Below are 26483 nucleotides of genomic sequence, written 5' to 3' on the forward strand. Positions count from 1 at the left end.
ACTGTGATCATTAATTTGATAGTATTAGGGTAAATAGAAAATAATTCAAAAGTAAAAACTAATTAATTACTAACAATGACTAATAAAAAATGTAATTCTAATAAAATTATCCAACTCTAAATATAAAGTATGAGAAGTGTAGTACAATACAGTTACAGTAAGAACTGCTGTAATTACACGGGGGCGGTATCTTGTTTCAGGCGACTTGCTATTGGCTGATTCTGTGAAGCCCTGTGCTGATTTGTTGCAACAAAAAGTTCAGCATCGTCAAAAATCCGCTGAGAGTCCTTCATCTGGCTCAGAGGAGGGAGTGAGACACATCACCTCTGATCAGCTGTGAGTCAGTGAGTTGTTGATTGCGCTCGGATTCATTGCAAACCAAAACGCGAAGGTGAGTGTTAATACTACCAAATTAAACTTTTAATTTTAATCATTAAAATGGGTTTATAACTGTGAGAACAAGCCATCACTTTTCTAATGCACTGATTTTTGTTGTTGCAGAAACGTTTGAAAGGATTTTGAACTACACTGCAGACATCTACTCAAGCAATGGTAAGTTTTCTTTGTCCTTTTTTATTTTTTCCAAATGCTTTTACATATTAGGACAGTTTTGTAAATACACCGCAGTGGCTTAATTGTGATTGCAGAGGTCCCTGATCAGAAACAGTGTAAAAAAAAAGTGTGTTTAGCACAAGGCAGTAACATTTTTTTCAATGACTGTTGTTGAGTTTTTGGCTGTGTTTTAATCCCTCAAGTTACAGTTAATTCAAACCATTTCCCTTCTGCCAAATGCATACAATTGGGTGATTCACTTCCCCTCGTTGTGTTAAGGCAGCCATGGAGAACATGGCATTTTTTAAGAGCTGCAGACTGACCACAGTGTCCCACTGAGGATGTCTCTGTATGACAGATAAGTCTCCCCAAGGGACCAAATGGTTCAGCACCCACAGCTGTGATAACATCATGGCATTGTGGTGTCTCCATGCTGCTCCAAGCGAAACACTGACAGGACAGGGAGGCTCCACAACAATATTATAAGAACTTATACATTTTGTTTGTTTTGCTTTTTTTCCTTCAAAGCTTGGTGATTTGTAATATTTTATTTATATTGTTGTGAGATATCACGTGGTTTCATTTACTTGTTTATGTAAAGGCTGGGAGATGGTGTGATTCATAATTAATGAATGATCACTGGGGTAATTCCAAAATGTTGCTGTCATTTCCTGCCTTATAATACAGACCAGTCAACATCCTGTAAGTTAGTTGAGTCCGGAGAGGATATGTGTCTCTGCACTCCTCCACGATTCAGTTCTACTTTGTTCAAACTTCCCCTCTAGCTTCAGGAGGCAGGGAGAGTTTTCCCAGTATAAAATCTGTATCCTGCTCTCTGAGCCACAACTTTTTCTTTTTCTGGGATCATACTGCATGGGATGGTCTCCATAAAGCTGCTCTGAGGTTTGTCAGGAATGCTTCACTTGTTATATGGTCATAGAGCAGAGTGATCTCAGCTGCTAAAAATCTTATTGGCCCAGTTGTGGAAATAACGGAGAGAAAACCGGCCACGGCATGATGGGATATTTTGGAAGTCAGCCTGACTTCTCCGTAGAGTGCCGCAAAAGCCGACTATAACGTTTCCCTTCAAAGTGTTGTTTTTAAACAGAATTTTTTTAAAATTCTGCCTGCACCACTAACTCTTTGTGTCTTGTGTAGCTGTGTTTGGGAGATTCTGCTGACTGCCTCCGGGACCAAATGCAGCACGTGATGCGATCCCTGCAGGACCTGAAGCAGATAAACAGGCCGAGGCCACTGAGTGAACCATGTGTCCGATCCTTCGCTGTAACGCGGCACTGCAAACAAAGGGCACAGCAAGAGCGACTCACTAGTCTACGTTCTTCTGATGCCAGTGAAGGCAGCACATATGATTCTGCCTGCTGCCTGGCCAGCCCTATGGAAGAGGAGGAAGAGCATGAGCGGTTGACACAAGGTTCTCCAAGCAGTCTGGACTTGGATTCTGGTTACTCTGAGGCTTCCTGGCACGATGAAGGTGTGGTGCTGAGGAGAACCAGAAATGTGCGAGTATCCTCTTCGGCTTGCCTCCGCACAAACAGAGGACCTTCTGGCCGAATTCGTCCTAAATCAACCTCGGACGCTTGCTTGGAGCGCTGGACCTCATTTGAGGCAGGTGACCCAGAGGACTGGACGACATCACTGCTGAGCCGCAGCAGGAACAGACAGCCCCTGGTTCTGGGAGACAACAGCTTTGCTGACCTAATAAAGAACTGGATGGACCTGCCAGAGAGTCCTGAGCCAGCAGAACTAAAGCCCAGTGCTGGCCGGCGTCTTGCCAAAGACATTTTAGTCAATATGCGGCGCAGATTCACAGGGATGTCTAAAAATGTAGAGGTGAGGCCAAGGCCAACAGACTCCACAAGGGTCAGCAGGGCTGCAGAGGCTCCTAAACGGATGTCCTGTCCTGTTGGACTCCAGGCTCTTAAACCTTTCTTTCACCAGTCCCACACAGGCCTTCATCAATTGGACTCTGACTTCTACCAGTTCACTGCTCTTATGAAGACAGGCAGCCGACAGCCCATCATATGCAATGACATTATTGGATATATTTAAACGAGGCTGTAACTGCGGACTGGCTCTTTCAAACAAAAGATAATAAGAGATTTGGATTTTGTCCACAATGTTGACACATCTGGAATAAAAAGCTTTTGTAATTTAATGAAAATGTGTTCTGAGTTTGATCAGTGCTGAATGCAAAAAATCTTATTATTGTAGTCATCTGTCATTGTGTTTGACGTGCGTTAAGCTTCTTCTTAATCCCTCATGAGACATGTCATGTTGTAGGAGTGAAAGTGTTTTTCTTTCCTTTGCAAAGCATCTTTTTTACACAATAATACAACATCTTGGCTTTTAAAGGTCACAAAACCAAATAGATTCAGCAGGACCATAACATTAGAGACTGGGAGTGGTATGGTCATCCCAGTAAAGTATGTTTGTGAACTATTAAAAGACGGTAAGGGAACTGAAATCGATTAGTGAAGTACACAGTTTTAACATTGTTCCTCATGCTCATCTTTATTTAATTCTGTTAATCACAAACAGCATCTTTCAATCACATGGCCAGGGGGGAGAAGCGTGTAAATATGTTAATTGGGAATTGAAACACATTGTGAGGTTGTAGAAAAGAGCAAGACATGCACAAAAGCTCTCTGAGGATGAAGGCTTTGTAGATGAGTCCAGCTTCTCCACTCTGTCCAGCTCTGGGATTCTTCATGTAGGGAGAGGTTTGCACTGGAGGTGAGGTGTGCCTGGGATCGGGATTTACACAAGACAGCTGTGTCCAGATGGCAAGAGCACCCCGAACAGTCAAAGCACTGTATCTACTGTACCAACTGCTTGCTCTGACTGCACCCCTTCAACATAGTACTCAGTCTGACCTGAATTAAACCTTGAAACCAGGCCAGCCATGCCCCAGCAGTGCCAGATCATCTAATCCATATGCCTTGGCAAGCATCACAACCTCTTAGCTCGACCTCTCAAAAGACACATAACACGTGTACAGAAAAGTTGTCAGTACTTTCTGGTGAAATTTCTGGCAATAATGGTAAGGAAATTACAATTTGCAAAGTTTCCTCTTTTGACATATGATTGAGGAAATAGATATAGTGTTTAAACATTGTGCAGCATTTTTTGGGACATGGCACAGGGAGAGTACAATAGAATTTGTAGAATCATCCATGTGTGAGTAACAATAAAACATGATCACAGTATGCGCGAGAATAAGCGCAAAAATCACAGAAACACAAAACCAGGTTGATTTCAGCTGTTTTGACCCCACAGCATTAAGCTTGTTTTGTCACACTGAAGCAGCTCCATGTGATGACTTTACTACAGCATGTACATGATAGATGGGACTAAGTCGCAGTACTCATCTTCAACAAATGAGGGGAACAACTCCAGCATCTTTTTGTGTGGCGGGATATCGGCCTTGGTGGTCATTTTCACCAGCTCAGACACTCTGCAAAAATATACAATTCATGTAAGATCTGTCAGGGAGTACAGTATGAAAAAGTATCACTTTAACAAATTATACAAACATTAGCATTATAAATTGGTTTTAACATACATTTACATTTGTTGCAGACGACAATCCTTCACCATTTGCATTTTCTTATCAGTAAATTTCATAAGACTAACAAATCTGTGTCCAAAGCTTGTTATAACATATTCCTCTGAGAGATAGTCTGTCATGATTGTTCAAAATATTAGGAAACAAAACAAAACAAAAACCATTGTCAGTGCAACCACCCCGCTGCTGGAAATAGTCTCTAGCACACCAAATGTGTATTAATACACAGCTGAAAATAGTCCCCCAAAATACACAGTTTACTCCTGTTTATGTAACGATTGCTAAACAAAAGTGATCAGCAGTTTTAAGAAGCTAAATTTAAAGGATTTTACATCTTTAGGAATAAATAGGCTTTGGGCCACAGGCAGAATAATGGAAGTCAAAAAAGTATTGAGAATGTGATGTGAGAAAGCACCTCTGGCTTTGGTTTTTCCATGGGGAGTTTATAGAATAACAAAAATCTTGAGTTATAGGAACTGAACAATTAAATGATTATTATGTTATCTAAGTTTCCCCTTCACTGGCCCAACACAGGAAGCCTGGTGTAGGGCGACTGCACAGGAAGTGACTGCTCCAGAGGGCATTTGTCATGTACGGCCTGTCGGCCACATGGCCGGCACTCTGCCTCTGTCCCCCTGTAACCACAACACCAACACCAGACAGCTCCCCAGAGACTTGAGCGTCAAAAACAGAAAAGGACTGTTTTAAAATTAAAAGACTTCACTGCATGATTGACGATGATGATTACAATCAAACATTTCAATTTATCTAGAAAAGTATTGCCAATAAACTCTATGTCCCCCTGATTTATTAGAGTTTTTCTTTCCATCTGGATTCAGAACATCCCCAAGGCTACATATTCTGCTGATCTTGATGAGGAGAGTTCACTGCATGAGGCATGTGATTCATTTCAAACACCCTGAGGCTTAGTACGCTCTTTAATATGCTGCAGTGCTGAACAAGCCCAGAGAGTGTGCAGGAACAAAAAAAAGTTCACACTAATTTAACTGTTTAACTCTTGTCCTCAACAAACAGAAGGGCACTAAAGATGGAGCGGTCTCAATCGTCAAGTGTCAGTTACGCATGCAAGTGTGTCAACAGGCTCTCTCCACACGGGCTCAGAGGAAACACCTCATCCTGCCATTAGCCTCGAAACAAACAAAGGGAGGCTGCACATTGTGTTTGTTTATTTGCACTGGGTTACGTGCCATGTGTAGCCATCCATATGCAAAAATGAACTGTATCTTTGTCTTAACTGGACATACCTCTTTTTGAGCCTCTCTTCTTGCTTGTTGTATAAGATAAACTTTTCGTAGAAGACACTGCAGATGGTCAAGCTGTATATTTCCTGCACAAAGACAAATACATCAATTTTACAGTACAATATAACAAACATAACAAGGCATAATGAGAGTACAACGTCACTTGTATATGTTATGTGGCAATAATTCCTACAAAGACGGCAGTCTGAGCTAAAGTTCTGACGATGACCTGTGACCTCAAGCAACTTCAGCAGTTCAGGAGCTCTGTGTCTCTACAAACAAACCAGGGCGAACCCGGCCAGTCAAAGGTTAAACGAAACCTGGAACGAATAAGATCAATTGCCAATTTATTTTCTCTTTGCTTCCCCAGAACAAACTCCAGTAAAATCAATAAACTGAAGTTCTGCTTAGGACACGATGGTGCAATAAAAACAGGTTTGGAGTGATATGCTTTGACATTTCTGTTGTGGAATTTATACTACACCACAGGGTAATTTACAAGTACTCTCTAGACCAATATTAAACCAATAGTAGGTACCAATATTACTATCTTCTTTATATGTATACTATATTGTGCAACCACCTGATCAACAAGTTTCCGATCGGCTGGTGAATGTAGCAGTCAATATGGGATAGTGGAAGTGATGACTTAACACTGAGTCAAGGTAGAGGATACAGTGAGTATCACTTGTTACTCTTGTTTTCTGTTAATGGTCCGTGCTGTTGAAAGTTGTATCGCAATTTGTTAGGTAGCAAAAAACCTGCAGGTAAAGACATGAAATCAAATTTCTGTCACCTGTCCAACAATTTGACTTAGATCGAAGACAGGTGGCACAGTCCTGACATGTTTATCTGCTCATCTATTAGCTTACCACTTCACTGTAGTTGTACAAATTTCAAATTATCTAATTTTACCCATTTAATCATGTTTTATAACAATCATAAAATCTACGCTGCATGAAGATAACTAGTCCTACAGGAAAAGTTTGACATTTTGAAATATGCTGATTCGCTGCCTTGCAGACTGCTTAGTATGATCTGGCTAATGTAACTTAAGCATAAACACTTGAAACACGGGAAAACAGCAAGCCTGTCTGTGTCTATTTTTCCACCTCCCAGCACCTCTCTAAAACTCATGACTAACATTTCGCTCATGGACTAATAACTTTCTCCAACCAGTGGAGGCAAAAGTAAGTATCAGACACATGACTCATTCGTCATTGGCACAAGAGCACAAACTGTCCTCTATCTCAGCTCAGTGGAAATCAAAATTCTGTGCTGGTTGTGTGTTTTTTCCTGCAGTAAAAACATATTTAGTAATAATTTGTGAAACTGACTTTAGTACACGTATGAATTGGGGGAAAGTTGATGGTTCGCAACAGCACGCCCTTCCTCCGGGATGATATGATAGAGTCCCGAAGTTGTGAATGGTAGGTGTAAAGTAGCCAATCATTTCAAACAATGGCCATTGTGTGCAGTGCAGGAAGGTGAACAGGTTTAGGAAAAAAAAATATGGACTCAATAGAACTTGGTGTGAAGAAAGTGTGCGTTTCCTCACTGAGAGGAATAAGGAGGCCATACCTTGACATAATCGACCAGATCTCCCAAGGTCATTTCCTGCTGACCGGCGCGTCTGCCCTCAACAAGGAAGTTATCCCACAGGGTGAATTTCTTTCCTGCGACCTGCCGATAGACACGTTACACACGGCGACGAACACACAGACACACACACACATGCATACAGACAAAGTTGACAGATGAAGTACTAGTCGCTGTGAGAGATATATACAATATGTCTGGGTCCATAAGAAGAGTCTTGGACACACAGACAGAGAGACTGCATTTTTCATCACGGTGTTATAAAGCAGCTGAGAACAATCAGCAGCCCCATGGAGGCTGCAGTAAAGACCCCAACAAGCAATGATGAGGTCAAGATGGTACTTCCTTATATATGATGGAGTGACTCTCTTTGCTTTTCTCAAGTTTCCATCTACTTACTGGTTTTATAATCATCCCAACAATAAATCCAGTTATGTCAGGGACAGAAGATATTATAGTAACTTGAGAAAAGTTGAAGAATGGTGCTTTTAAACGCTGCATCTGTGTGAATATAAATGTGTTTTTCTAGTCAGTGAAATAACAACATAGGAATTTTTCCAGACACCATGCCAGATTTCACTTCAAGTAGCTGTAGTTTGAGCTTCGAGGGGCCATTTTATTTCGGAGTTTCCTGTTAGTCTTTGAGTCTTCTGCCTTAAAGAGACACACTTGAAATTGGGCAGTTTACACTAGCTAAACTTAAACTGTTGACTCAAAACAGGGAAGGGTCTGTTTATAATAGCAGTTTTTACCTGTTGCTGACAGATGTACATTGTACTGCGAGGACTGTTTTGATAATAGGCCTGTATATCAAAGCTCAATGCTATTTTTGGACTGATCAAAAATGAAAAAATGCGTCTGTAGCGCAGGAGTATCCAAACTAGACCTCATGTCTGCTTAGATTCGTGATCTTCTTTGTTCATTCTTTAATCAGATAGTTCTTGATTTAGTATCAAACTAAAAACTATCATGTTTTGGTTTATTGTTGGAGCTATCATATTTTAATTTATACAATAAAAGAAATAAATAAATGAAATCAAAAAATATATGGTATTGTTTTACATGACAATTAATTTATACATTGCTAAGTGTACCTTTAAAATAAAAAATATGATGATTTTTAGTCAGTAGCAGAAATGCATTTGATACATCATAACCATATGACAAGTGTGAAGAGAGTCTCGTGAGTCTGAAGCTCAACAAACATCCATGGAGACAACTTCACAAACGGTTAAAACAGACAGTTGCTCCTGTTTCAGTTTCCACTGTCACCCTACAGTACTACCATACACGTGTGCTCACATCTCATGAGATCAGACTTTAGTACGGATGACCTGGCAACGACTCCACTAAGTCATTATTCCTATTGAATCGACCTTTGACCTTAGAACAAATACAAAATACAGAAGTCCTGACACCCAGAGAGATCAATTCAAATTCCTGACATAGACACTACTGTTTCTGCCGTCACTGGACAGATATTAGTTATCACATGACACCATGTGTTTACCATAAAGCATACCATAATCCACGTTTGCAGGGTCTCTAAGGAAAAAAAAAAACATCATCTGACATGAAATGGGTCAGGATTGCTCACATGCAGAAAATCTGTCAAAATATGTCACATTGTCAGACGACCCGACTTGCACAGGCGCTGTCTGGTGAGAGTTGTGAAGATCAAAACTTGGCTCGAGATGTGAATACCAAAAACCCCGTCTAAACCTGGGTCCAATTATCTCTGCTCCAGCAGCCAAGGGGAACTTTTCGACTAGCCCTCACAACTCCCACCACTTATGGGGTTTTGGGTTATGGAGACACACTCAAGGCGTACTTCTCCTTGAGTCTGACAGGATGCCTAGGTCCTTTGTCCTATTTTTCAGACAAAGCATGTTTTGTTTGCAAGATGCGCAGCTTGCCATGGTCACGTTCATTTCTTCAATGTTTATGCAGAGTGAATTATCACTACAATCTCAAGCTTTCCACTGTCAGAACAAAACTGAAGCCTGAAATGCACATATGGTACACAAGACCATAATTCTAAATGATCTTTCAAATGCAAAGTCATTGTTGGACTTTAAAATGGACCTCCTTCATTCTGTGGTTCAATGCCAGAGTTTTTTCACATGTGCTTTTGTGTGCAGATGCTGATTTTATACAATGCAAAGCAGGCATGCAGGCTATTTTTACTCTCTCCCCTCCCTTCCTCTCTCTCATATCGGTCACACAACTCTGGTAGGGACCTGAAGCCAATCAACTGCCCCATCAGTCCCTGTGTAGAGTGTAGAGTGACGTCAACTATTCAACACTAAAGAAGGGGAGAGAAAATAAGCAAGAATGCTGGAACCAAACTGGCTGCTGGAAACAATTACAAATGGTTTCGCACAAGCACAACTACAATATCTTTTTTGTCAGAGAACCTCTACCATGAAAAACTAAAACGCCCCATCATAACAGTTATCTCTGGGGAAAGAGAAAAAATATGAAACAGAGAGTTATTGTTTTCCTCTTGGAGAAACGACGGGAAAATAACAAAAAATCTGCCAATATGCAGTTTTCTGCGGTATATGATACATATACACATTTCCTTTTAATAAACCAGCTCCACTCCAGGTGGACACCGCTGTCATGAAAACTGAGAAGAGCTTCTCTATTGATATAAAATTATATTTCAAGTCCACTCAATTAAAGTTGGGCAAGGTTGTCTCGAGGTTACAGTGTAGAATTACTGTCTGAGAGGTCACCTGTTTCACTGACAGCGGTGCAAAAGACAAATCCCTGCCAAGTGCTACTCGGTGGCTAATCACAGCTACACGAAATCAGCTCGGCCTTGGGGCTAGAGTTTCCATCTTGAAAACGGCAGGCAGAGATTTTTGAGTGGGCAAAGCAAATGCAATAAAAATAACTCTCTAGTGTGTCTGGCAGTGAACAGTAAAAATGTCTAGAATTAAATCTCAGTGTATTAGTACTCTCCTATCTCACTGGGTGTCTGTGGATCCAGAGGTCCATTTGGACATAAAGCAGAACTGGCAGTCAGGATTCTTGGTGACTGAATTACACTAAGTTTGACTTCAGAGGATGGGGACGAGACAAACGACCACTTCACGGGTCTGAATGGAATAAAGCCACAGTGTTGGACATATAAGTTTATACTCTGTCTGCTCTGTTGTTGGCGAGCAGCCAAATCTCTCATCTGCTGTCCTCATATTCTAGTCTGTGTTATAAATGGAGCTTTAAACTTCCCCCTAAAACATGACACAGTTGGTCTTTCCAGAACAATAAAGGAACACAATGACATTTCAAGCTTTTTAAATACTTCTCACTTCACCACAACACTCGTCACAGTTTCACTGACATTATATGTAATGGACTATATCAATTCTAGAGTGGTTGTACCAACTTCCAAAATTTGGAAACACCATTATTTTCATGCAACGCCAACACACATTACACACATCCAGTGGTTATACTACTAATGGTTTCATACTTTTCCCCTTTTCTCATCCTAATGTTCTGAGATAAAAGGCCAAATTCCAAAAATGCTCCACTGGTCTTGACATAATTTAAGTAATATACGTTTTTATAACACTATGCATGTTATAAAATGTCTCTCCCAGTGTGGCATGTTCAGATATTAAGTTCCCTAACATCGAACATTAACAGCCCAAACTTCAGGCTGCTTCCTCTTGTTGACAGGAAGCCTGGTGAGCTCCGCTTCTCTTCCTGAAAAATCTGGATATAGACAGTAACATCTTCCAGGAAAAAAATAACACAAAAATTTATCTCATCATAAAATAAGCCACATGTCAATATACGCACAAGGTGTTTTTGTTTTTTTAAGTTGATTTTAACATGCAATAAATGACACGTCTGCTAGACAAATTCAGAGAAACAAAAATGTGTTAAAGATTTTGTTATATGTAAAAACTGCAATATGATTAAAAAATATCTGGGTTTAATTCATTATTCTGTTTGAAACACCAGACAGATTTAAATTAAAATCCCATCTGGCACAAATAACTTCAAGTCAAAAATGACCTTTTAGCACTAGATGTGTCGTAATGTCCAATAAAAAGTCATCTTAAATTCAATACAACCGGAACATATGAGCCATTCTTCTGTACCTCTGCTTCAACTTTATAGAATTACATGATCAAAAGGTGAGCGGGATCCGGCTACATCACAAAGTGTTATTTCCAATGAGTCATGGTACGGTCTAAGAATCACTGAGAATAAACTGAGAACTGAAACAAAAGTCAACCAAGCCTTGGGGTCACAGTCTGGACCCTTAATCAAACAACTTATCAAAGGATAAGAGGGAATATGAATCAGTATCATACTGTAACTACTACAGTTTTCTCTAAATCGATAATCATAAGGGTCACATGTTGAATTCTAACCCATTTTAGAATCAGCTGTATGTTCAGATGTTTTCTATTTTTTGTAGTTAAAGTATTTGCAAAATAATAGCTTGACAATTTAGCATGGTTAGATTTGTGCTCTGCATCTAAGGCAGTTTAACAACACAGGACTTGATACACAATAAAGTCTCTTATGATAACAAGGGCTACTGATTGAAGGAACCCAAAAATAGACGCCTCCGACTGCAGATATACATGAGGGCATGGGAATGTAGTGGAGCCAGAGGAAGTTCAGCCAAGTGAACCTGATAAGGAGGCAGAATGAATCCAAGTCTGATTGAAATCCCCTTCAGGGAACACAATGACGCTGGTCATACTGCACAGGTCATTGCATGTGGAGTGTAATAATAATGTGACTTTTAAAATCTTGCTCTTTAAGACAATGGAGCGTTATTGGAGGCAGGATGCTGAGATCAGTAGGCAAAGCTCGATAAGCCCTCCTCCCTGCAGTATGCCACAAGACATAGCACTGCTCAGGCACGCTCCTGCCTCAGCTTCATTATCTGGCCAGAATCCAAACAGTGGAAACATTTTACAACCCTCTGCGGCTACAGGCCTGTTTCTTCAAAGGCTCTTTTTCCTTTGGAGGGCTTCAAAGTGAGCTTTACAGGAGGCAGATGGAGGATCTGTGTGGTCCTTTTATATCATATTTTCTTCTTAATCTCTTTGAGTTTTAATTTTGGAGACAATCTGGGAACTTTTCACCAAGACCTGAGCGTGAACCATTTCAACATATGGTAGTAATGCTGCTGATTACTGTATATGCTGTTAATGCAGTACATACAGTGCATGCACCAAGGTTATTTCAGATATATTTGGAAAACATGTAAAATAGTGGATAGTCAGTCTAGCAGATGGGATTGCTGTTGTTGTTGTTGTTTTTTAAGGGGTTGAAAGTAATCAGAGTTTCAAATGGCTTTACATTATATCGTACTAATTTATAAAACATGAGCTGTCACTTTATCCTCTTTATTGTTAAGCGTTACGTAAGTGTATGTTTTAAACAATTGTAGTCACAACAGCATTACACAGTCCTATCAGCAACAAACAACATTCTTTAAAACTGAATCCATATTGTCATACATCATATAATTTTCAGCAACCGCTGCTTTACTGGAAACACAAGAGAACAATCAATTTCCTCTTCACCCATCCAGTATTAACACACCTTCCTTTACGACATACTAGCAGCACATAGCTTGTGGTGATACACAGAGAACATCGATGGATTGGAAAATGGTCTGCAAGATCACCAGAGTACTTCTGGAAAATGATAGTACATTTGTTTCAACATGTGTGTGTGTGTGCTCCATAAGGAATAACACTAAAAGCAACACACACACTTTGCAAACTGATCCGATGTACTATCATTTTAGATTAGCATGAAGTGATGCTCCATCATGCAGCTGTAACAGACAATAAAGCAGCAAAAATTCATTTCCAGCTAATGACTTCTATTTGTTCAGTAACTTGCAATGTTGTTGCAATGTTTATGCAATGTTTGCAGATGAAAGTGAAGTAAATGCTCCAATTAATGTTTTTATGGGGAGAACATGGACCTGATGATAATAATTGGATATCTTTATATGGAGTGTGAAAATGTCATGATGTTATTGGTCATAAAGTTACTGCTTTTTGTATACAAATAAGGTCTACAATCATTTCCGCTGAGAACACCAGTCTATCTATGTTTTATTGGATGATGTCTCAGAAATCAGTAGACTTTCAGACTGATTCTACATCACACATTTTAACAAAGCCTGCTTGCCAGTTTTGAGAAGCGCTGCTGCATATGTGAAAGAGTTGTTTAAAGGGTTTTGTGGCTACAGTCTGAAATCTGGTAAATCAGTGATGTCACTGAAGCGGTGCTGGTAGGGGTAGATGATGATAAGTTTGAAAATAAATAAAAAAAATTTGGAGGTTTAGAAAGAAGTGATCTCAGCAGACCTCTGTAGCCCACTCCTGATCTCTGCTTGTTTATATCTACAGGAACATGTTTGGTTATGTTTTCTTTGTTTTCTTGTATGGTCTTTTTTTTACAAAGGGGACAACAGTACTATCATGTAAAATGTGCCCTTTGTCTGATCGGGAGTGTCATCTGCTACCTGATCACTATTGATCACCGCTCTCTTTGGACTGCAATAAGAAAACAGATGGCTGGGACCTCCAACTGCTCACTTCAGCCCACTACAATTAACACCCCAGAGAATTGACAGGATATCTACCAACCAAGCACACTGCCCAAAGGGATTCAAACACATGAAAACAATACAACAAACAAAATACATTAAAAAGAAAGTATTAAAGACACTTTATATTAAGAATTGTAAAATGCATGTTTTAAAGGATAACCTCTGTATACTGGTGAAGCGTGGAAGAGGAGTGGCAGCTCAGCAGCACTTCTCAGGAGAGTGCCGAGTTTGACACACAGACTAAAAGCAGCCCGTTCCTATTGAAAGGCTTCCATTGACGTGTAAAACAGCAAACAACATCTCAATGTGATTGTCTTTTAAATGAGAAGATAACAGCACTCCGCCTGGCTGAAAATGACCCGGAGCAGAAGGACTGAGTCAATAAAATGATCTTCTTACAAATGGGCCACTGACTTGCTGGAGCCTGCAGAGACACTTGAAGAGCAAATGTCTCGTAGACAGAGTCGCAGTTATAAAGTGATAAATTATCATAAAAATGCTACCTATGAATTCATCTGATGGCCCCAACACAAGACCATGAATAAGTGGTAGTGCCTCTTAATTAGTTCTGAACATTTGCAATACATGCAAATTTCATATTCAGTACTTTTTTTTTATGATTCACTGATACAACATAGGTCTTGTCAGTTGAACTCTTTGATTCACAGATATTAAATTATTTCCTGTACAAAACTGTGAATAACTATCGGCATGCAGGATGGAGTTGGGACACAGCTTTTATCTCTGCAAATTTTGTTGCTACATCACACAGCTTGTAGCATTGATTAAACGCTTTCGTAACTAAAGATCACATTCTTAGGTTACATGATGTAATCCAGTACTGAATGTAATGATCACTGGAGCAACTTATTGCTATCTGCAGGTCAATGTGATGTCCAGTTCTTGTCAGCAGTTAATTAGCTCTACGCTTGTCTGCTGTTGGACACAAACAAATAAGCCTGAGACATTAGACTTGCATACAGCTCACAGGGTGTTGAATACATGGCTCATTCCCTGATATCAGAGTGATTGTGAAGAAAAACATATCTTGACATGACTCCAGGGATGTTAAGGACAGCCTGTTGGTTGGTCCACCACTTATATATTATGTCACATCTCATGGATTGCCATGAAAGTTGTTACAAAGATCCATCTGTGCTCAGAGGATTAATCCTGGTGGATCTAGTCATCTCCTGACTTTGTCTAGCTCCACCGGCAGATTTGCATTCATGGTCTTGAGTGAAACGTCTCAGAACTATTGGCTGCGATTCCATAAAAGTTGGTATAAATTGTAATCACTTAATTACTGACTGAGGCACACTTGTTGCACCAGCTCATTAGCCCAATGCATGGCTTCTTTTAGATATAAGCATGGAAATATAATATAAATAATTAATAACGGAGCCTTCACTGCCTCAGCCATTCAGCTTTGCCAAAAGGATTGTTGGCCAGTTAGTAAGTTAGTAAAACGTTTCTGTCTCATTAATTACAAAGCGGAAATTAGGGCAAAATGTAGTTTAGTAGTTAAGCTTAGAATTAGCATCAAATTTATGACAAACATTCACTAGGAGCTATGAATATCCCCTGTAGCTACAGTCTGTGGATGCACACAAACTGTTCCAGTTCTTTTATGAGGATATTTATGTGTCTTTTAAGACCAGTAAAAGTGATTTTATTTCTATTTCCATTACAGAACCTGGACATGTGTATGTTGTTAGTCAGTGCCTGCATACCTAAGCACTGCATACATAATAAGACAGAGCAACATACAGTCTGCAGACAGACAGCAGACAGATTGTCCTACAGTGCCCCATGGAGCAGAGCGTCATGCACCACCTGTGACATTATTGCATACAGTGACCCAAGCTGTGAGGTTTTTTTGTATATGCATGAGGTAACGGTTTCTGTGTATGTTGATAGAGAAAGGGAGGAAAAAAACTACGACAGACATGACAGAATGCCTTTACAATTCAGAGTTAATGGGTACATTTGTAAACTCATGACATCAGGAGCAGCCTCGAAGCTTGAGTTTAATGTTGCTAATGAGAAACCTGCAGCCCGTCTCCTGCCAGCATTGGCGTTTTAATGAGAAAATAATGAAACAGGAGGACAGGGACCTCTAATAACTTCCATATGGCCCAACAGGCCTGAGGAGAGGAAGCTGTGAGAAAATGGCAAAAACCTATTTTGCCATTTCATGTTGGTTCCTTGTACAGTTTTTATTTATTTTTTTAAAGTTGGTTGATAAAAAATGATCCTTTATTATTCAAAGTGGAAAGGAAAAAAGGATTGTTCCAGCTGTATACTACCAGTCTACGTACTTACTCTCTTACTGTGTAGCAGTTGGCACCTTGCATTGTAGCAAATGCCATCAGTGTATGAACGTGATATGTAAAAGTAGCTTTAGTTGTCCAAAGACTAGAAAGGCGCTATATAAGTACAGCCTTTACCATTTAAAATCAAGATACAAGCTCTTTTCTGATGCTATAACAAGTAGACAAAAAGTGAATATGCCTCAGAGAGCCAGATTTATAATCTTTTCCTGCTTAAAAAATAGATATATTAATCGAAATTCACAGCATAATTATAAAGCTCACATCTAACAAAAAACAAACTGTTTGCTAAACTCCACCCCTGTCAAGATTTACATTCTTTGATCAAATGCAGTTTACAGTGATAACAGTGGCAGATTCACTGCTATTTGAAACAATGGGCCCTTGATTTCAGACAGAAGAAAACAAGCAGGCTTATGTTTAGTGGGTTAATGTTGATTCTGCCGCCTGAAACGACAACTACTGTGACTAATGTTTATCAGCTGTAGTTAAACTGGCTTCAGCTCCAAGAGTTAGTCGAAAACACGCTCTCCTTTTCAACCTGACCTATTTTAAAAAAGGGAATCCTGCAAAAGAATATGAAGTTGATGGAAACATACATTTCTGCCATAGGTAGTTAGACGATTAGTCAGACCTGCTAACATTTTTTTAGCAGCTTATACTAGACTAGACTATACTTTCGTAAATAGTGTACTTCATTGAAGGAAACAGTGATTTTTGCATGGGTTTGGTGGGTCTCTGAAACTCTGCCTCTGAGACAGGTTGAGATGCACCGCCTTCTCGAGACATTTGAAAAAAAAGATGGCTCTGTCTCACCAAAAAACTATTCTGTTACCGTCTTTCTCATTAAAGACTCTCGCCTGTGGTGGGTTAAATATATGAGATGGTGAGGTATCGTTGAGGATGATTTGAACGAAACGCCTCTGGCTTTTTAATTTGGCTGAATAGGAAGCACGCATGGGTTTATGAGCCGCACCACATATGCTACTAGATAAATGATATGGACAGATATTTTTAAATGGGCTTTTATTTAAAAGATCCCCTTTAACTGTTTGCTTACTCATTTGTCCTAAACTGTCTAATGCCAGTCTATGTCTCATGTTACACAAATAAACAAGCTCTGCGCAGACATAATATTGTTATTGATGACACAAATGGGAAGGTAATGTTCTGTGGGGAACTAAAGAACAGCAGTGACAGAACAATACAACATAAAACAACAGATGACTTGAAAACATAAGGTCAACCACACAATAACACCAACAAAAACAAAAAAAACAAAAAAAAACTGGAGAACAACAGAAGGCACAAGCCGTCTATGTTGATCACAGATTACTCATTATCCCGTGAGCACTATTCATGTCTGCGGCTTGAGTTTCAAGCTGCACAATGCAGCTCCATGCCGGAGCTCCCGGAGGATCACTGAGGACCGTGGATCATGTTCACCCTTTTTTCTTTACTGGCATAGTCCAAGCAGGCCAACACAGATTTAACCACATGTGAGGTAAATCTCCCCCTTTGTTGTTTTCTTTCTCTCTTAAGCCAGTCCCTGTCATTTGTGTGGCAGATGTGTGACCATCAATTATAAATCACAAATCAAGTAGCTGCAAGTTTTTGCTTTCCATGTGAAACAACATATAACCACCCTGGAGTGACTGACTATTCAGCAAACGTGCAAACGTCCTCGTTTCATCCTGATTTCTCAATGCACATTAAGATATCAAGTGGGCTTATTTGCTGAGCCAGTTGCGAACAAAAAGTTATTAGAAACAGAGGCTGGAGGAGATGAACCCAAAATCCCTGCCTCCTCCAGAAAGATCACGTAGTGCTCACTGGGAAATCTGGTTTCAATACATTGCTTCCTGTGAAGGCAGGAAATAGCCGTCATTTCTGCAGGCAATTAACAAAGAACCAGTGTGAGCGCTGACCTTGGATTGGCTTCCTTCAGATCAGGAGCCTTGCCTCCAACACTGCTAATTCAATTAGAGACTAAAAGGGCGAGTTGGGGAAGAGGGGCACCAAGGGAGCGTGAAAGGTCGTCAAGTTAAGACCAGGGTGTGGAGGATGTGTGCGGAGACATGGAAGAGGGAGTGTTTCCGTGGCACACAACCAGCAGGCAGTGTGTCAGACAAGCAAAGACAGCATACACTGGTACAGAGAGTTGGGCAAGCTGCAGGGTTGGTGGGTGAGTGGGGGGAGTAACGATGGAGCTATTTAATACCCAGCTGAGACACGTCCTCCTCTGTCCTAGCCTCCGGTGATGTTTCTCTGTGTTTTACTGAGGCTGCAGCTCAGTTTCAGCTGCAGGAGAGCACCACTCATTAATCTCTGTTGCTCTTTAGATATCCTTTAATGTCTTATGGTTTTTCTGAAATAACAATGCATGCATGCACTGTCTGCACCATCTGTGATCTATGAACTTAGGCCTACTTACTGCACAACTCCTTTGAGCTACATACCGTACTTTACAACTGGCAAAAAAGTGCATTTAAAGCAGTATTCATAGTTTTTTTGTTGTTTTTTTTGGCCACACACGTGCAGTGGAACAAGATATAAACTCTGATTGTATGTCGAAAGTGAGGTGAAATAGGTAGTCATGGACTGCATATCCAAAACAATGAACTCAAAGACACTAAAACATTATCCTGTTGCTGAATTGCTAAGTCAGATGTAGGTTTATCATTATAAGCAACCACTTGCACTCTGTTCAGTAGGAAATTGTAATTATGAGATGCTGTACTTTGCAGTTATTTTATATGAACTCATCATGTGTTAGAGTAATACATCAGTAAATCGTTTGTCATGACTGTGGCATCAGCATCTGAGACAAGTAACGCCAAGCTTGTACAGACATACCATGATGTGTGTGTACAGATTTTATGCAAACATTTCCGATAGTTTCAGAGATTCTGATCTTTGTGAACTTGCCAGACTCACTACTCCTATAATGACCTGCGCCTTTGGCCCACCAACTGAAAAACATAAACACAAGCAGGAAAATGACACTAAAGAAACACAGTGTTGAGCAGACAAGGATAGCCTCCCATTTGTTTACATATTTCTGTCTCCATACAGAGTATAGCAGCAGTGGGGGGGAAACTTCCTATTTTGGGAAACAGCTGCTTTAAAGCAACAATCTGGGTCTGCATGGTGGGAAAATGAGCAGTCTGAGCAAACTGTCATGTGTGGACAGAGTGGTAACTAGCCACATCTAAAACATTTTTTTTTTTTTACAAAAGCCTTGAGTTGTGATAATGCAAGTTGCATTACAATGACTGCCAAACATCTGGCAACGCTGTGATGTGGTGGTTAAAATGATCTCGACTTTGGATGAACAGTGGGTGGGCCACCAGTACTACTAGTGAGATGTGAGTGTTGTTACTTGATATTAATGAACTGAGACTGATCTCATAAGAGGAGAGGACTAAGTTATTGCAAAAGTAAGCCGAGCTCTTGATACTGCATGTCTGATCAGTGATATTTAACAGCTGCACGTCTGCAGTTGCTTCAAAGGCCGCCTAATAAAACCTTCCCCAAACTCAGACAGATTAGGGAGATAAGAACATATTAATAGGTATGTTGCTGTTATTTCATCAGTCATTGCGGTGTGCTAAATTTGGTATTTCAAATAATTCATATTTGCATCCGCTATATCCTTTAATCACATTGATTTCTGAGGCTGATATCAACATTCTGTAATCCTATTATCATTATTTAAAAGTCGGCATCTGTTTTGTTTTTTTTGTATTTAAGCGCAAAACAGACTTTTTTTATGAGGATCCATACGTTTCACTTTCATCTTGCTCATATAAACTGCAAGAACTGATGGCCTCTTTTTGCTGTGTTTTCAGGATCAGATTTATCTGTGTGGCTCTTATACTACATCCCTTAAAAGGCGAATATGTTTGAGGGAAAGACTATCAATCACCAAGCTCAGCTGATTTCTCTAGAGGGTATCAAAGACAAATGTAAACTAATCACGAAGACTAGAGACTCAAATGTTTTCTTTGGCAGACACTAGAAAATCTCCCACTCGGATAGCTGACGGCAGCCAACCATCTTTCTTTCTCTCTCTCCCTCTCAGTGTAACCATGTGTATTCCTCATTTACTACTGATATTTAGCTGTCTAGGATTTGTCCCCAACCCTTGAAATGCTAACCCTGATCCTTAGCCGAGCCTTTTTCCGCTGGCGGTGTCCCGTCTCTGCTCTGTCTCCTCTGCTGAATAGAGCTAATCTTAAAAGCTGATGCTGCAACCTGTTAAGTCACGAAAAGTCCTGAAAAAGGCTTGGTGTGGAATATCTAATGTTTGTCCATCCCACTGACTAAATGATTTAATACCTGAATAAATAACCTCTGGCTGGGATGATGTCAGCTACACTGTGCGTGTGACTGCAATCATTTACAGAGTGTATCCAACGTTCAATGCTGCTTGGACAATGTTGTGTTTCAGCCAGCATATTTTCGAGGAAAAGAACGATGAAAGTATGTGCAAACACTTCGAATGACGGAGTTTACAGACAACAACTGTAAGAACACCGGGGTCTTTGTATGTAAGGAAAAGGGCATGTCTGGAACTTCAGGACCGCATAGAAAGTCACAGCTGCCTCTGTCATCATGGCAGCCTTTAATGCAGCTGCAGCATTTCTGCCTGTAACCAAAGCTGAAACCAGACCTACACTGTCTCAGAGCTCCCTGTCAGTGTACCCTCACGTCTCATGGGACACAGTTACCCCACTCTCTGACCCCCAGTGACCCCTGTCTGTCAGGGGTTTTCAATGCTCTGAGTGAGGGCAGCTCCAATATCTGAACCCCCCCAGAGGTGAGATATTGAGGGGAAAGCAGTCGGGCGAATAAGGGGGCAGCAACATTATTTGACAGGATTTCCTCTCAGACTCGCCCTAAAATGTGACTCAAAGAGTTGCTTGGCTTTTTAATCTGGCTAGTAGTCATTTTTTTATTTGTGTTTTAAAGCTTGGTCGATAGCATAAAGAACCTAGTATGACCTCACAAAGCTGGTATAACCCCAAACATTAAGTTGGATTTGATCCTAAAAGGACTGTCTTAAGGAAATAAGCTCCCGTCCTTTCACTTTGAATTACAGTTGCCTTTAAGTCACTTAATTTGTGCAAACACAGAAGCAGACATGGGTATGTTTGTGCCTTAACGGCACTAAAATTCTCTAAGGATTAGACTGACCTAGCTAAAGACTTGGCTTACATGAAAGAGACTGACAGTTAGCAGTGGTCTCTTACTCTGAGAGCACTCATTCATGACTTATTGCTCTGCAGCCAGCAAGGAAGGATGTAAATCTGCAAAGGACCAAACAGATTTATCCCCAAAGCAGGCAGGCTTAAATGATATAGTATATACAGTAAGAGTCTGTCAGGTTGTATGAAGTGCCTTACTCAGGTCCTATATATGTCACTGACTGCTGTGGATGCATAGAGCTGTTACTCACTTCGAAGGACTGGGGCTGAAGTGGCTGGGACCACACGAAATGGTCGACAGCCAGGATGAAATAAGATGTACGGTAAGAGCTGATCTTCTTGTGACCTTGCACCAGTTTATACAGCTCCAGGCACATCAGGCCTGCCACTGCAGCTGTGGTAGTGGCAATGGCTGGGATGATCCTTCCAGCGATGCGCTTACTCTGTGGAGGCGACAGAGGTGAGTCCACGTTTAAATACAAGTGATCTGGACAAGAATTCAATATGAGCGATAATTGCTTTTCAATAGAATCTTGTTTTACAGAATACCACTGGTGCAAAACATTTAAGCATACGTACTAATGTTCAGTTTTGAGGGGGTTGTACTTAACTTGATGATTTCTCTTTTGTGCTACATTCAGTGGTGGAAGAAGACAAATCACATACTAATGAATAATATTAAGCTGTTCCAGGTTGTGCTAATGCCCACTCAACTCAAACTGCAAAGTAATTACTCAAATAGATCTATTTTTATTTTTATTTTTTAAATCCACTCATAATTATACTGCAATAGTAGTATAAAAAAATAAAAAATCATCAAGTAAAGTACAAGTACTAAATTATATATGTACTATAGTGTATATTGTATAGTATGGAATAGTATATTGTATCATTTTCACTACAACTAGTTCATAGTTACTAGTTCCTTTCGATTTCAAGATCAGTTATTGAATCTATCAATCAAGTTAATCAATAACAATGATGCATTGAAGCGGTAAAAATATACTTAAACTTAAACAGGCTACAACATAAACATTCAATGCATCAGTAATAATTAATGCATCTGGTAATATAACACTGACAGGAGTTGTTATGCATAAGGAGTACTTATACTTTCCATAATTCAAGTATATTTTGCTGCAAATACTTATAGCACTTCTTTCACCATGGCACATTTTAATCAGAAACTAACAACTATGTGTGAAGAGTTTTGTTTGCAGCAGAGCACATTTAATTGTATTAGACATTCATTTGATTATTTTATATAATTTTTTTATGCATTTGCCACATTTATATACAGTATATCGATAGCGGAACAAAATTTGTATTGCTATTCTGATACTGAAATGTAATTGTTGCCTAGGGTTTGCAGTGATTATATACTGTATGTTGTAAAAGTAGAGCTATTCCTGAACAAGATGCAACATGTGGAGATCTCAGTGTGATTGCACAAGCGTAAACCTCTTTTGTCTCCCCTCACTCAGCAGTACCCATCCCCCACCCTCCATCTGTCTTGGTCTGTGTCTGCAGTGGCGGCCGGTACAAGGCCTGGCTCAGGTGTCACCTCCCAGGCGACAGGTAAAGTGCTGTGATTAGTTCTGCTCCTGGAACAATAGGTGAGGAGGCTGTTTCTGTGGCTTTAGGGCAGGTGTGTGCAGCACCAACTAAAAACATGACCCCAAGGGAGGGGGAGCTTTGGTCTGCTGTGTTTTCTTGCTTTTTCTAATCTGTACCGCCTCTTACCTCAGCTCCATCCCTCTGACTTTACCCTATATGTTTTAACCCTTCACAGAGATTTGTTTCGAAGATGCATTTAGTGAAAATGTTGACCTGGTGCCGATCGGCTGCAGGAATGTCGTAGTTCTCTGCTCTCAGGTTGGAAGCAGCAACAATGTAGTCCATGTGGAAGTTACTGTCGTCATCCTGTGCCAGATGAGATATTAAACATACAGTGAATCAGTCATTCAATACAGAGGCTTGATACACAAGAACAAAATATATCAATGTATGTATTCATGTCCATTCCAAGTGACAATCCCAGTGATGTGATGCCTGCTTTGAGCTTTGAAGCTTTGTTGTTGTGTCACTTCAATCACCCCAATACATGACTTGGTCATCCCATCAGAATGCAGTGGAAGTCAGATTTCTGTTGTGATCGACGTGACCAGTGAGATCATGCCTCTGCTACTGCGGCTCTACAAAGGCTAGGAGGGTGACTGTCACTCAGGGATGGCTTTAGGGGTTATGAGGAAGCTTCAAACCAGCAACCTGATGCATTTGAAACCCTCCTACACACATTCCATCTATCCACGGTATGACCCGGCCACGCAGTGATAAAAATGAAGAGAAGGGAGAGCTCAGTAGTTTGGGGATCTCATTTTTAATTGAGATGACATTCGATATGTACCTGACTTACCTCATGAACATTCATTACTGCTTCTCTTGAGTCACTGAATGCTTTACCAGAATCTCATTCAGGCTCATTTTTCATACAACCTCCAAATTCCTCCAACATTCACCTCTGCAGCCACAGCAACTGAACCTCATCTGGCCTGCTAATAACTCTTTGTTAAACCCTGGAGTGCCCCATACCTGGAAAATAAAGGTTTCGTCGCTGTGACACACCTTTTAGCCATTGCTATTTGTAACCACTTCAAACCTCCATCAAGAAAAAGGACAAATGTTTGCATAGAGGTGAGAATTTTAATTATTCCTCTCTTTTCTCAAGGTTTCCCAGGAAACCCAGGAACTGACTGGAGGGTCAGTAGGTCAACAGGTAAATAGGATAGATCAGACAGAGGACACATTTCCCCAGATGCACAAAGGAAGGACGTGCACAACTATGAAGGTTTATGAGAAAACATTTGCTCTGATTATGCATTTGTTTGATGTTACCACCGCTGGTTTTTCTTGACAGAATGTTTGGGGTATATTATATATTATATAAATTATAATATTTTTTTCTGTCCCCACTGTTGAAACTTCACTAGCGGCACAAATTGATGTCCTTACGACACTAGAGAAACTTCTGGATCCATTGCACTTTTTTCTCTTTCCCATTTTGCTGTTGTGCAGCATCTTCTGGTGGGTTGGGTGAATGGTTTGATCTATATCCTGTTCTGTTTATTGCTTATATTTGTACTATAAAGTACAACAACAAAAACCTTTAGAGTTGTTTTGTGTTAAAAAATGGAGCTACACTGAGCACTCCTTAACAAAAGATGTAAGCTCCATTCAGAAGGAATGACAATGCTGAACCACAAAGAAAAAAACAAAGTGCTGCAAACTTAACTTTCAGGTGAAGCATTTCAAAATCTGGCCTGGTTACAGAACAACTGATTTTTTACTTTCTTGCAGATGACTGATGAGTCAAGAGAGTCTTTGAGTCTGTGTTGTTGTGACCATGTTTCCCAAAATGCTACATGCACTTCATCTTATTAACGGTCTGTGCTGAAGCAACTGGTTAGAGTATACTCTGGGGAATGTGTTGTGGAAAAACTGTCTAATCTGCCCTCCCACATAACCTAGAAAAGATGGACTTTATGTTTGTCCCCCCTGCACCTAGCAGACACTTCAAGATGTCAACCAAGTGCTAAACCCGATTTAATGACCACACAAAAAGTGAATATTTGTTGAGAGGTGGTGTTAAAGAGTGTGAGGAGAGAGTGTGACAGTGGTTAGATGCACAATGGACATGTTATAGAGGTAAATCTACCTGCAGGGCTCAGTGCCCCACTTCCAAGATGCAGTCGACACGGTTACAGACAGTTTGTCTCCACTGGATTTCACCAAAAGTGTGCAGCTCTCACATAGGCCCATCTAGAAATGCATCTGCTCCATGTGATATGGCTTTTGGTTATTTTTACAAATGGGATGTAAACTTCAAATATATATATAATATATATTATATATATATATATATATATTATATATATAATATAATATATATATATATATATATATATATATAATATATATATATATATATATATATACGTAGCCCCAAGGGGTTCTAACAGTGAACACAGAATACAAGCACGCTCTGTTTCATGAGTGTGGAGGAATAGCACAGATTTGGGTCAGCGAGGACCCAAAGATGAGGAGAAAAAGAATGAAAGCACCTATAGATTCGAGTGCAGCTCCCTGCTAACACTAAGCCGCCGAACTGTCTGTGGCTTCTGAAGAGCGTGCAGCAGAGGTCTCACTGCTCTCTTGCCCTACCTTCTCAAAGTCGATGGGGTACATCTGCATGGCTGAGCTTTTCAGAGACGGTGAGGCCAACTTTCCTTTCAGGTCCTCAAGCTGGGCTTTATCTGGTGCAAAGACACAAAGAGAGGGTAAAGCAAAAAAACCCTAGCAATAAAAGAGGCAGTTAAATAAAACATTGGTGAGTTAAAATAACTCACCAGCATCATCACTGTCCTTTTCTTTGTCCTCCTTCAGCTCCTCGTCAGTGACATGAATGTTCACGGAGGACTTGGGAGTGAAAGGCGGTACGACAACTTTCTCTAAGATATCTCTGATAGAAGCGCAGTCTCTCGTCCCTTTGACACCAAAAATCTGCCCGTACAGATTAGCTGCTGCCACCACAAAGTCCATATGGACTGCCTAAAACACAGAATGAAAATAAAGGTAAGTCTTAAACAATGCTTCACATGTAAAATAAAGAGTCCTTACAGCAGACCTGCCTGTGAGGTGAAACCGTAAAAGAGACAAATAGGGGCAGAAAGATATTAAGGTAGTACATTAAGACCAAATTACTTCCTTGAATAGAACAGGTAGACATAACAATGGGTCACTCAATCACTGTCTCTCTCTCTCTGAATACACACACACACACACACACACACACACACACACACAGATACTTCTTATCTTCTGGCAGCAACTGCATTTTACAATTGTTTGACTTCTCTAAAATACAACACTGTATTCATAAGTGTTAACGTTGCTGCCTGAAACTGTAAGATACTAAGTAAGTAGTAAAATATAAAAGATCTACTGCAGAAGTAGTGTACCGTTAAAAAAAAATAATAATAATACACTTCAGACAAAGCTTTCACAGTTAATACCTATACCACCCAGGTGAAAAAGTGAAATCCTTCAGTATTGGCAGTGAAAACTGGCACTAAGCCTAACATTTGCAGTTGTCACACTGTCTGCCAAAGGTGAGAGTTATTTATTTCCTCTTTACTTAATATGAGAGTATGTCATTTGGCAATCAAACAGATGGTGGAGAGCAGATTACCATCTGACTTTCATTGTCCATGCAGGTAAAGTAGCATTTACAGCTCAGATAAGAAGCCAGTATATGGTCAGTGTGTGGAAGAG

At 40.2% G+C, this 26483-nt stretch overlaps 2 protein-coding genes across 2 annotated transcripts in view; one reads left to right on the plus strand and one right to left on the minus strand.

The window, feature by feature from the left end:
- Positions 1–264: 264 nt before the first annotated feature.
- On the plus strand, positions 265–3784 carry inka1b (inka box actin regulator 1b). Its single transcript, XM_010732785.3, has 3 exons — positions 265–391; positions 502–552; positions 1711–3784. The coding sequence occupies exons 2-3, from the start codon at positions 550–552 to the stop codon at positions 2620–2622; spliced, it is 915 nt and encodes a 304-aa protein (XP_010731087.1). The 5' UTR covers positions 265–391; positions 502–549; the 3' UTR covers positions 2623–3784.
- Positions 3065–26483, minus strand: part of uba7 (ubiquitin-like modifier activating enzyme 7) — a 33492-nt gene continuing 10073 nt past the window's right edge. Inside the window, exons 18-24 of the mRNA XM_010732784.3 lie at positions 25559–25760; positions 25374–25465; positions 22983–23075; positions 21404–21595; positions 6982–7083; positions 5404–5486; positions 3065–4027 (exon numbers count right to left, since the gene is read on the minus strand). Coding sequence (XP_010731086.3) covers positions 3898–4027; positions 5404–5486; positions 6982–7083; positions 21404–21595; positions 22983–23075; positions 25374–25465; positions 25559–25760 — 894 coding nt within the window. The 3' untranslated portion in view covers positions 3065–3897. The remainder of the gene's footprint in view (positions 4028–5403; positions 5487–6981; positions 7084–21403; positions 21596–22982; positions 23076–25373; positions 25466–25558; positions 25761–26483) is intronic.

This window comes from Larimichthys crocea, chromosome VI, assembly GCF_000972845.2.
Source record: "Larimichthys crocea isolate SSNF chromosome VI, L_crocea_2.0, whole genome shotgun sequence".
NCBI classification, from domain to species: domain Eukaryota; kingdom Metazoa; phylum Chordata; class Actinopteri; family Sciaenidae; genus Larimichthys; species Larimichthys crocea.